Below are 12,149 nucleotides of genomic sequence, written 5' to 3'. Positions count from 1 at the left end.
TCCATCCCAACCTGAGAATACTGAAAATCTGAGGACATTCAGAAAGTGTTACTACATAGTAGAAAAGTAGCTACCTGTTGTACCCACCTACAGACGGGGACTAGATTTTGAATCCGGTGCCAGCCCTAAGGTGTCACGCTAGATATAGCCCCTCTACCTATAATCCTAGATTATCTGTTGACTCTCAAGAAATCAGGACACTCTATTTACTTGCTAAAAGTAGACTGAGCAGCAGTTGCAACCTTCTACCCGCAGATAGAAGGGTACTCAGTTTTTCCCACCTGACTACAAAGAGGTTTCTCAAAGGCATAGTGAATGTGTTTCCTCAATCCAGACATCCTACCCCCACAATGGGATCTCAACCTAGTGTTAAAAGGACTGACCAGACTTCCATTTGAACCCATGGCCTCTTGTTCTTTAACTCACCTTTCCATGAAGACAGCATTCCTAATCGCCATCACCTCTGCAAGAATGAAAGAGGAGATAGCGGCTCTGACAGAGCATTGCCCCTTCACAGTGTTCTTCCCTGACAAAGTCACACTTAGACTACATCCAAAGTTCACTCCCAAGGTGACTTCCATATTTCACATGAATCAACTCATTTACCTTCTGACCATTTATCCCAAACTTCATCAGGATAATAGGGAAGCCATCCTCCATACACTGGACGTGAGGACAGGACAAGAATTTTTAGAAAATCTCTGAGACTCTTCCTCTTCCTCTCCATTGCAGATAGGTTAAAAGGCACATTGATTTCAGCTTAAAGACTCTCCAAATGGGTATCTAACTGTATCAAACTCCATTATCCAATTCACAGCACAACACTCCCATCTCCAATATGCACTCATTCTATGAGATTGGTCTCCTCGGCAGTCACCTTCTCCAAGGGTATCCCTATATCAGAAATCTACAGAGCAGCTACCTAGGCATCTGCGCATACCTTCACAGAACACTGTGCCATCCTGGGGGACTCTACCATAGACGACAGTTTCAGTACTATCATCTATCACAGTCTCAACTCCGAAGCCCCAACCTCAAGGAGTCACCTACAGCGGAACACCTATAGGGACACAACTCAAAGACGAGGAAGTTACTCACCTTGTGCAGTAATGATGGTTCTTCAAGATGTGTTTCACTATGGGTGCTCCTCCACTCCTCTGTTTCAGAGTTTCTTGTCATTGACTCTGCAGTAGAGGAACTGAGGATGTTGGCCAGCCTCATGGCCGAGCACAGTGAGCAGCACATGTGCAGGCTGAACCGACACTGCTACCAAAGTTCTCCAATCAGCAGTTCATTTTTTATTAACTAACAAATAGCCATGGTAATATTTTTGGGGGCACTACCGTCCTAGGCCCAGATATGCACTAGTGATATAGAAGTGAAAATGTCTGCTGTTCTTATATCGCATAAGCCTGCCAATCCTTCTAAATTAAGTGATTCAGGCATTCAGTATTTTTTGTCATTCGCTTTTGCTTTATTTGTTTCAAAGATTGAAAAAGAAGTAATGCAAGAGGCCATTTTAAAAGCAGTTGAAGAGGAAAGGAGAAACATGGAGAAAATTCATGCAGAAGAAAGAGAAATATGGCAGGCCGAGTGTGCCAAAGACAAAGAAAAGATTGCTCAAGCTGTTCAGGAGGCTGTGCAAGAGCAAAGAAAAACCAGTCAAGTGAGTACACTTTACCTTTGCATAGAGCTGTTTGTGTTTTTTATTGTTTCAAAAGCCTGGTTTAAACTCCTCTGAATGACTACATAATGTTTAGTTAGAGCCTTTAAAAATGTAAACATTCAGTTTTGATCAAAACATGTATACGGTTCTAGGCACTTTAACAGCATATTAATTACCATAAACATGTCTGTCTTTTGTATTCTCAGGACATGAAGTATCTTGTATTTATACTTAGAATTCAACATCAGATTTGTCTTTCTTTTACATTTGGTTAGAATTCCAGTGATTCATTATTTATACACTAATTATTCTAAGATACTATATAGAATGATGTCAGAGAAAGCAATGGAGATTGGATGAAAAAACCAGTGACTAGTGAGACTTTTCTAGAGAAATTCTTAAGCGATATTAATGCTCCAATGAGGGTTGAGTATGTGTTACTTATACAAGCTGAAACAGAGTCTTTCCCAACCATGCTTTAAAGGAGATAATAGCAACTACAAATTAAATATGTTGCAATGATGGTTATACATTCTTCCGAAAACCATGTTGTCTCGTCCATTATAACATCCTCTTTTTTTCAGTAGGCAGCCAAGAAATCCACTGGATTGTTGGCATCCTATTTTGATATTGGTCCAAAATGTCCAAAGAATGGCTTTGAGCAAAATGAATTTAATTCAGATGTTGAATTTCTAACTTTTTACCATGATTCTGTAAACCCTACATAAGCAAAAACAAAAACTTTATCATTTCAAGTGTAATAGACTTTAGCAAGTCACAGCAAGTCTATAGAACATCTGTTAAGAAACAGGATGCATTTTCCCTACATACGTTCTCCTCTTTCAGTTTAACTGGATACCGTATTCTTCTTCATTTCCTGCCCTAAAGCAGTGCAAAATTATGCATTATGCTATTAAATAAACTGGTAAATAAAGTGATTCCTGTATTATGTGTCCATAATTTGTATATGTTTGGATAAATGACACTAGTAAATAAGATATCACTATAATAAAATTCTGGAAGTCAAACAAAAATGTTTTTCCTGCTGAACTAATCTGGGCGTGTCACATAGAAATTAACAGTTTATAACCGGTAGATGTCAGATGAAGCTTTAGTTTATCATATTGGTCAACTGAAAGTCAGGTGGTACATCTGGCACATCTTGCAGATTACCTATTAGGACAGGCAATTAGTTTGCTAACATTGTGTGTCTGACCATAAGCTTACGAAGCAGAATCATATTTGACATTCGAGTTATTCTATCATTATGCTTTATTCTTTTGGCAGACACAAGCAAAATTTTATTCTCTTGCAATTGCTGTTTACAAAGGATAACCCGCTTAAGTATTTATTTCCAAGATGGTAAAAAGTAAAACGTATAAACAATCTGTAAGCACCTAGATCAGAGGTGGGCAGACTATGGCCCGCAGGACCGTCCTGCCCAGCTCCTGAGCTCCTGGCCGGAGAGGCTAGCCCCTGGCCCCTCCCCCGCAGCTACGCTGCCGTGCAGGCAGCGCGGCTTGGGCCCGCCCATCTCCCAGGCTCTCCAATAAGCCTGTCCTGCCACTCTGAGTGGCATGGTGAGGGGGGAACAGGAGGTCCTGGGGGGCAGTCGGGGGACAGGGGGCGGTCGGATGGGGCATAGTTTCGGGGAGGAGGGAGGTCAAGAGACAGGAAGCAGAGGGGGTTGGATGGGGGTGGGGTGTCGGGGGGGTCCTGGGAGGTGGGGACAGGGAGCGGGAGGGGGTTGGGTCCTGGGGGGACAGTTAGGGATGGGGGTCCTGGGAGGGGGTGGTCAGGGGATGGTGGATGGTTCGGGGGTCCCGGGAGCCCTGTCAGGGGGCAGAGGTGTGGATAGGTGTCGGGGCAGTCAGGGGACGGAGCGGGGGGGTTGGATAGGGGATGGGGTCCCAGGGGGGCGGTCAGGGCAGGGGTCCCCGGAGCGGGCGGTCAGGAGACAAGGAGTGGGGGGGTGTTGGATGGGTCAGGGGTTCTGAGGGGGGCAGTTAGGGTGTGAGAAGTGGGAGGGGGCGGATAGGGGATGGGGGCCAGGCTGTTTGCAGAGGCACAGCCTTCTCTACCCGGCACTCCATACTATTTCGCAACCGCGATGTGGCCCTCGGGCCACAAAGTTTGCAAGTGCAGGAGGCAGAAATTTCTCTGTGACTGGCAAATATATCTAGAACCCAGTACTAGGAAAGATCAGCATGAATATCACTGACAAACCCACTTCTTTTGCTTAGCTTTCTGAAATTAACAGCAAGGGAAAGAAATAACATAACCTATATGCTGAGAAATACAAATATATTTGAGTACACTTTTTCATAAATTTGGAAGGTATTCAAATATCATGGTGGTGAATGTGATATGAAAAACGTAGATACATATAACCATAGAGATTTTTATCGTGTTTTAATTTAATATGAAGAAATAGTCCAAACTGCAAACTACAAGAAGGAAGAGAAATGAAGCATGTCAGTGTTAAGGACGTGGAGCATTTCTGCCCTAGCACAATAGTCTGCAAAAACAGAAGAAAAAGAGCCAATATAGACATCTCCTGTATTTAAGGTGAATAGCAGTGAGACTCTATGGCATGGAATCATGACCCTAGCAGTGATGATTGAAAACAATGCGAGAAGCTGAAGACATTTGTAAAACTCTGAAACTTCCCGTGGGATAAAAATCCACCTAGAAGTAGAGGACAGCTGAAACAAATTTTGATGTCAGAAAGTCAACCCAGAGCAAGACAAAATAGAATCAAAAACCCAGAAAAATCCACAACTAGCCATGAAGATCAAGGAGATTGTGCAGTTGGGCGTAGACACAGGGTTAACAATGGAAAAACAGAAATTCGGTTTATCTTAAAACTGCCCAGGACCAAGAAAAAGAACTTCAGTCAATGCCATGCAAGTTAAAAGCTGAGAAGTTATATATACAAATGTGAAATGCTTAGAAGCAAATATGGATTAACTAGAATGTCTGGCAAAGGAAAAGAACCTTGTCATAAAACATTTCTGAAACATGTTTGAATGCTCCAAAAATCAATGGGGTATTGTAGTACTGGAGTAGAAACTATATGTAAGAAAGATGTATTAGATTTGCATATGAGGGGGAGTAGCTTTACGCAGTATCTGTAAAATTCCAGAAAATCTAATGAGATAAAATTTGAGTGGTGAGGATCATACAGTATAGGTATAAACCCCAAGTCTTAAGAGTACAACTATGTTGATAAGGTTGTACCACTGGCTTCAGGAAAAAAACATACCAAGGCCCTGGATCCTTGTATCAGTCTCTTTGTTTTGAATGGGGAACTGAAGATTAAATGGTTTATTACATAGGAAATCAAAAAGTTGTTATTATGGAGTATTGTATTCAGAGAATTCGGAGGAAGTTGCAAAAGTTCAAGGAATTCCTAGAAAACCTAAAATAAAGTCAGTCAGTTACAATATTTATTCAAACTGCCAATTTTCAGTTAAAGAAGAGCTCTGTCTAGCTCGAAAGCTTGTCCCTTCCACCAACAGGAGTAGGTTCAATCAAATATATTACCTCACCCCCTATCTTGTCTCTCTCATATCCTAAAACCAAACTCTGCTACAACATCACTGCAGTTTTCACATAGAAATAATAAAGCACTTAGGATTCCAGTTCTGCTGGACTCAAGATAGTTATGTCCAAAGCTGACTGTGAAGAGTTACAAAGGGATCTCACAAAATGGGGTAAATTGTCAACAGAATGGCAGATGAAATTCAATGCTGATAAGTGCAAAGTAATGCACATTGGAAAACATAATCCCAAGTATAGATACAAAATGTTGGGGTCTAAATTAGCTGTTATCAGTCAAGAAAGAGATCTTGGAGTCATTGTGGATAGTTCTCTGAAAGAAATCTACTCAATATACATTGGCAGTCAAAAACTCTATCAATGTTAGAAACCATTAGAAAGGGGATAGATAATATCACAGAAAATATCATAATGCCATTATATAAATCCATGGTATGTCCACACCTGGAATACTGCATGCTGTTCTGGTGGCCCCATTTTTAAAAAGTTACATTAGAATTGGGAATAAAAAGTACAGAAAAAGGCAACAAAAATATTAGGTGTATGGAACAGCTTCCATATTAGGACTGATTTAAAAAACTGGGTGTGACGGGTTGGATCACAGAAACCCCTTGGGAGCTGCCACCTGATGTGCGAAGACTACTTCTGCCCCTGCTTTCCTGTCCTGGCAGCTTAGGACTTCAGTGCCCTGCCTGGTTTGAGCCAGACCCGCTAGCCTGCTGCAAACCCAGACCCAGGTCTGAACCACGTCCCCTAACAGCTGTAGGTTTAATTGAAAGCAGCTTACAGAAGTGTTCCTGTCCTTGACACTCAGATGCCCAACTCCCAATGGGTTCCAAACCCTGAATAAATCTGTTTTACCTTGTATAAAGCTTTTACACGGTAAAGTCATAAATTGTTCGCCCTCTATAACACGGATAGAGAGATGAACAGCTGTTTGTCTCCCCCACCCCCCCCAATTATTAATACATACTCTGGGTTAATTAGTAAGTAAAAAGTGATTTTATTAAATACAGAAAGTAGGATTTAAGTGATTCCAAGTAGTAACGAACAGAACAAAGTGAATTACCAAGCAAAATAAAATAAAACATGCAAGTCTATGTCTAATCAAACTGAATACACAGATAATCCTCACCAGTTCCAGTAAGCTGTCTTTTACAGACTAATCTCTTTCTAGTCTGGGTCCAGCAATCACTCACACCCCTTGTAGTTACTGTCCTTTGTTCCAGTTTCTTTCAGGTATCCTTGGGGGTGGAGAGGCCAGCTGGAGACAAAATGGAGAGATCTCCCACAGGCTTAAATAGACTTTTTCTTGTGGGTGGAGACCCCCTCCTCTCTCCTATGCAAAGTCCAGCTCCAAGATGGAGTTCTGGAGTCACCTGGGCAAGTCACTTGTCCATGCATGACTCACAGTTTTTACAGGCAGAAGCCATTGCCCACATGATATCTTGAATGTCTCCAGGAAGACTTCTTATGTGGATTGGAGCATTCCAGGATGCATTGTTCCTTAAGTGCTTCTTGGTTGGGCACTTAACTTTGCAAATTCCTTTCTCCAGGAACTGACCAAATGCTCTACTAAGGTTATTCAGAAATCAAGCCAGTACACGGCCCATATTCATAACTTTGAATACAAAAATGATACATGCATACAAATAGGATTAATAGATTCAGTAGATCATAATCTTTACATAGATATGTTACATGGCATATGTACCATAGAACATATTCCAGTTATATATATTCATAAGGCATATTTCCATAAAGCCTTATGGGGAGCACCGTCACACTGGGATTGTTCAGTTTAGAAAAGAGATGCCGAAGTGGGGATTATAAACAGGTCTGTAAAACCGTGAATGGTGTGGGGAAAGTGAATAGTGAAGTGTTGTTTACCCTTTCACGTAACACATGAATGAGGGTTCACCCAATGAAATTAACAGACAGCAAGTTTAAAACAAACATAAAGAAGTACTTCTTCCCACAAGCACAGGCAACCTGTGGAACTTATTGCCATGGTATGTTGTGGAAGCCAAAAGTATAACTGGGTTCAAAAAAGAATTAGGTAAATTTGTGGAGGATGGGTCCATCAGTGGCTATTAGCCAGGATGGTCAGGTAGGTGACCCCGTGCATGGGGTGTCTGTAATTTCAGACTTCCAGAAGGTGGGCCTGAACAATGGGATGGATCATTCAATAGTTGCTCTGTTCTGTTTATTCCCTCTGAAGCATCTGGAAACCAGTCCCTGTCAGAAGACAGGGTGGTGGTCTAAAAGGACCATTGATCTAACCCAGTATGATCATTCTTATGTTCTTATGCTGAATCATATAATATGAATTCTTTCTTTAGTTTCTAAGCAGGTTACCTAAAAGAAAACAAAAGTGTACATTTATTGAATGGTAATGACAGAAAGGAATGTAGGACTGGCAGGGACCTCATCAAGCCTAGTCCCCTGCTATCACAGGCAACGCCATCAAATGATCCGTTAATAAAGTAATCTTTTTGTAGATTCATAAAATAAGTTTTGTGTGGGTTTTTAAATAATTTTATGCAAATTAAACACCCATTGAATAAAAGCAATTTTTATTTAACACAACTCACTCATATTAAATAGTTACTCTCCATGTTTCAGACCTCAAGAGAGGTGTAGAGTCTGTAGTCGAAAACAGAGTCTGCTTCTCAGTTTTTATGGTGTTTTTTTATTTATGTATTCTTGTAAGCTAATAGCTCTGGCAACAGTCTCGGAAGCTGGTTGGGGGTGACCAGAATCATTTGGTGTCCAGTTAAAAAATAGTAAATTAAAGTAAAAGTTCTCCACAATTAAGTCAACTATTAAAATTTAACCTGGTTTCAGCATGATAAAGGACCTTTCTGGGGGGAGTGTGTACCATTAAAACATCATCAGCACTCCATTTGTTTTCATGAACATATTGACTCGGGCAACTGAGATTTTTATATTAAACTAGAGATACTGTACCTTGAGGCCTCATAAGTCTGACAGGGATAAATGAGATATATTACATCACCAAGGGAATGTCAGGCTTTTGCTATAGCAGTATCTCAAGAGGATGTGAGGTATTAGTAAGTCCAAGAGACTGTTTGTTTCCTTTTAGTAAAGTATCCTGAGATTTTCAGTTTTCAAACATGTGTTATCCAGGTGGATAGTCAGATTTATAAAAGAGACCTGTTTTATTCAGGAGAGGGTTTCTCTGTATCCTTTTTATTTTTGAAATGCAGTATGGGGAGAAGACGCTCTACTTCCTAAAATAAGTAGAGTCTTGATTACAGAGATACTGTAGTGTTTGCACAGTGGCCTCATGGTCTTTGTACCACACATTTAAAAGTCATTATGGGTAAGGAAGTCATATGCTCAGTAGGTTAGATGTATGCTGGCATAACTACAGTATTTTTCTTCTATTTTAGGTACACTATATGCATCTTACAGTGGCAACTTCCATGCAAACAGGGTTTACTATATTTCTAGTAGATACAGAATACAGAAAAGAATGCCTAAAGGAACAGGAAAACTATCCCACTGCATTTTTTTTTTCAAAATTACATTTTTGAATTCAAAAGCAATGGGGATGTTATGGAGCCTGTGGTAGTTAAAATGGATTGAAACTGGAGGGGGAGCTCTCACCACGCTATTCAATGGTGTAATGAAGCTGTGGGGAGTGTGTTTCTCCCCCAAGCCAAGAAAAAGATGGGGAGTATCCCTGTGTGTCTATCGGAGATCTACCTGCTCCCCTATCCTTGAACCTTTGGAAGGCCAGAAAAAACAATGGGAACATAGGATGATGCTATCCAAAATATTCTGGATAAAGTACAGAGTGTGTGACAGTCTTTTAGCAGCGTAGTTGGTAATATAAGCAGAGTAGTGCCATGAATTTACAAATTTGCAAATCTAATTACAAGCAAGGTGGACATAGAAACTTCAGATATTCAGACTTGAAAAATACAAGAGAAATAGTTGAAACAATTGAGCAAAACTTTTCTTACACCAATAAAAGACAGTAGTGGAGAAATTAATAGAAATAAAATTGAAGTTGAAGCCCTGGAAAATCAGGTCTACGTTATAGGTTGAGTTTAGTAGCCCTCCCAGAGAGATGAAGGCTAAGTATCTCCTCCTATCATTTTCTAAAATTTTAAAGTCGAATTTGCAGTACTGCATTGTGGATAATTCTCAGTAGTTTACTCTGAATATTAAGGGAAAGAACCTAAATCTGCCACAATCATATTCCTCACAGCAGGTAATTTAGGGACGAGAAGAGAGTTTTGATGTCTGCAAATAACTAAAAAAAACCTCCCATTTATTAAAAGAACCAACATAAAATCTACTTCCTTTTGGACATGAGCAAAAGGACCAAAACGTAAAGATCATTGCACTGGGAAAGTATTTCAGGAAAATTGAGGCTGCAGTACTTCACTCAGCCAAGCCACAAGTGAGAGATACTGAGATATATGAAGAAAATGTATTTTGGAACACATGTTTAGCCAAGTAACTTATGGAAAAAAATGTGAGCTTCTCTGTAGTCTCTCCCCAGTAAGCCTCTGAGCAATCAAGACAACTGAATATGTTCAGATTACTGAGGGTTCATGTAGTGTAGCTCCTTGCAGAAATATGACTTATAATTTATTATTTTGGAAAGTCCTATGTAATTTTATTGGCAAACCAGTAAATGTCTTAATGGTTGAAACAACTTGATTAATTAGAAATTCTTAAGATGGTACTCCCTGTGCTTGAAGGTATTTCATCAGTTTATGAATACCAGTGTGTTACTGTTGCTCAGAAAGTAAAACTAAATGGCTGGGACATACAGCACTTAGTCCTGAAAAGTGAGTGGCTACCTCCCTGCTGCTAAATGGATTTTTTTTGTTGTTGTTTGTTTTAAATTGGTATTTATACTTGTGCTTGAGGCAGTGCTTCTTTCAATGGACTTGGCAAGCCTGAATCAATTTTGGACTGAATCTCTGGAAGGACCTTTACTCCCCTTTTCCCCTCCCCCTCCCCAACTCTCCATCCATATAAATGAATGAAGGCTATGTAGTGAAATGCATAAGGAACTGAACGTGGACTAAAAGAGCACTTCCCCCCCACCCCTTTTTGTTTGTCTGCAGTAAATGTCTCGACTGAATGGTAGTATTAGTCTTGTCATATTTTTCCTCATTGTGGATAAGGTTGAAAACATCATAAATTAAAAGTTTGTCCAAAAATTATCATGGATTTATTAATCCAATTTCCAGTCTTGTTTGTTACAAACACAATGGCCCTTTCTGATCCCTAGATTTAAAATAGCTCAATTTCACCCATCTCTTCCCATTTTCTTTGTTGGTCAGGATCCGTAGTCTCTATAGGCGATTAAGGAAGGTAATATGAGGGAGAGGAAAATGTGTGGGTGTCACTTTTTTCTTTTTTCTTGCCAAATATAACTGCTCTAGCGGATAGTTCCCCATTGAGAATTGCTTCTGCACACCCCCAACTCTTGGGAGTTCATTCATTGGCACCACAGTTCCCAAAATCATTGAGAAATCAGCAACTATTGGGTCCAAGTGCACTCCCTCTCTCAGATCTTGACATCTGGTGTGAATTTCACACTGTGAAACCATGGAAGTCTGCTCTCGCTTCCTTTTGTTTTGGTGCAGGCAGCAGTTTTTTGAGCCATCCTTACATCTTTTGATAACCCTCTCCACAGTATTTATTAGATGCAGTAGGTTTTGTTAGTTTTAAGCTTTTTTGAAAAAAAATAGTCCAGTATATAGCATTGTTTTATAATAGGCTTGCATCATTGTGGAGTCTTGTTGTTTAAGTCCACAATCATATGGATCCAGACAAGTAGTTCTGTTTTTTGGCAGCATTTCCTAGCAAAATGGGATGTCAGTGATAGACCACTACTCATTTCATAAAGTGCTTGAGAAGAACTCACTCCTCAAGGGACATCTCCACTTTCTACTGGCTTTAAACTTTAGCCCACTTTGACTGGGAGAGTTCACTGAAACGTTGACTAATAGAGGATGTCTTACAAATTCATCCAACTTCTATTACACTGGAGTCTTTGGTTCCATCCTGTCTGGACCTGAAGTACTCCAAACTGGTTCCCACACTGTATTTTTAATCTTTAACTATTCCCGAGTCCTCATCTAAGGTTTGTTACTGCCATTCTGCTTCCCAGGATTGGGCCGCTGCAGAGATGATTCCCAATGGAGAAGGAAAAATTACTCAGTTGTAATGGAAGTTGTCAAAGTACACTGCCTCTACAGATCCACACTCACTGCCTTCCTCCATTGTTTGTTTTGTTTTGTTCATGATTCGTGGATTGTATTTTTTAAAAACCATAAAAATTAACTGAGGGCTTTGACCTAAATGTAGTTTTACAACAAATGTTCAGAGCCAGGAGGAAATTTGGACATGGCTGCAATCGATACTGCCTTCTAGATAGATCTAGAGCTTACCACACCAGTGTGTGCGCAAAGGCAACATGCTATTTTCCGGTGAATAAGCTTCACAGCCCAGCCTTCTTTCTTATTTCTTATTATCTTTTTGCAATCCATTGGTTCTTGCTGCTGAAAACAGGAAGAAGAATAAAGAGAGGAAAAGCAGATTAAATGGCATAGACATTTGAACCGTATCCCAGACAAGGGGACAAATATGCTCTCCATCATATCAGTTGGACTTTTACTATAGGTTTCTAAGGACACAGAATTGAGCCCTTCATATGGTGTTCTTGGCAGACTTTTTGTGAACTTTTTGATCTTTATCTGTCAGGATAAAGAGAGATTTGTACTGGATGGAAACAAAACTCCACTATTACAATGCTTTTCTTATTCTAATTTTAGGCCAAATTCTGAGGTGGTTACACTTTATTTTCTACTCCTTCCTCTAGTTAAATTCTCATGGAGGTCAATGGGAGTTTGATGCGAGAAATAACTAA

At 40.1% G+C, this 12,149-nt stretch overlaps 1 protein-coding gene across 11 annotated transcripts in view; it reads left to right on the top strand.

The window, feature by feature from the left end:
• CCDC91 (coiled-coil domain containing 91) overlaps positions 1 to 12,149 on the top strand; it is a 319,151-nt gene that overhangs the window by 235,781 nt on the left and 71,221 nt on the right. For all 11 annotated transcript variants that reach the window (XM_043531633.1, XM_043531332.1, XM_043531592.1 and 8 more), the window contains one exon: positions 1,490 to 1,666. In XM_043531633.1, the coding sequence (XP_043387568.1) occupies positions 1,490 to 1,666 (177 nt within the window). The remainder of the gene's footprint in view (positions 1 to 1,489; positions 1,667 to 12,149) is intronic.

Source organism: Chelonia mydas, chromosome 1 (assembly GCF_015237465.2).
Source record: "Chelonia mydas isolate rCheMyd1 chromosome 1, rCheMyd1.pri.v2, whole genome shotgun sequence".
Classification (NCBI taxonomy): domain Eukaryota; kingdom Metazoa; phylum Chordata; order Testudines; family Cheloniidae; genus Chelonia; species Chelonia mydas.
Note: the sequence above shows the minus strand (reverse complement) of the source record. Positions and strands in the feature narration are given on the sequence as shown.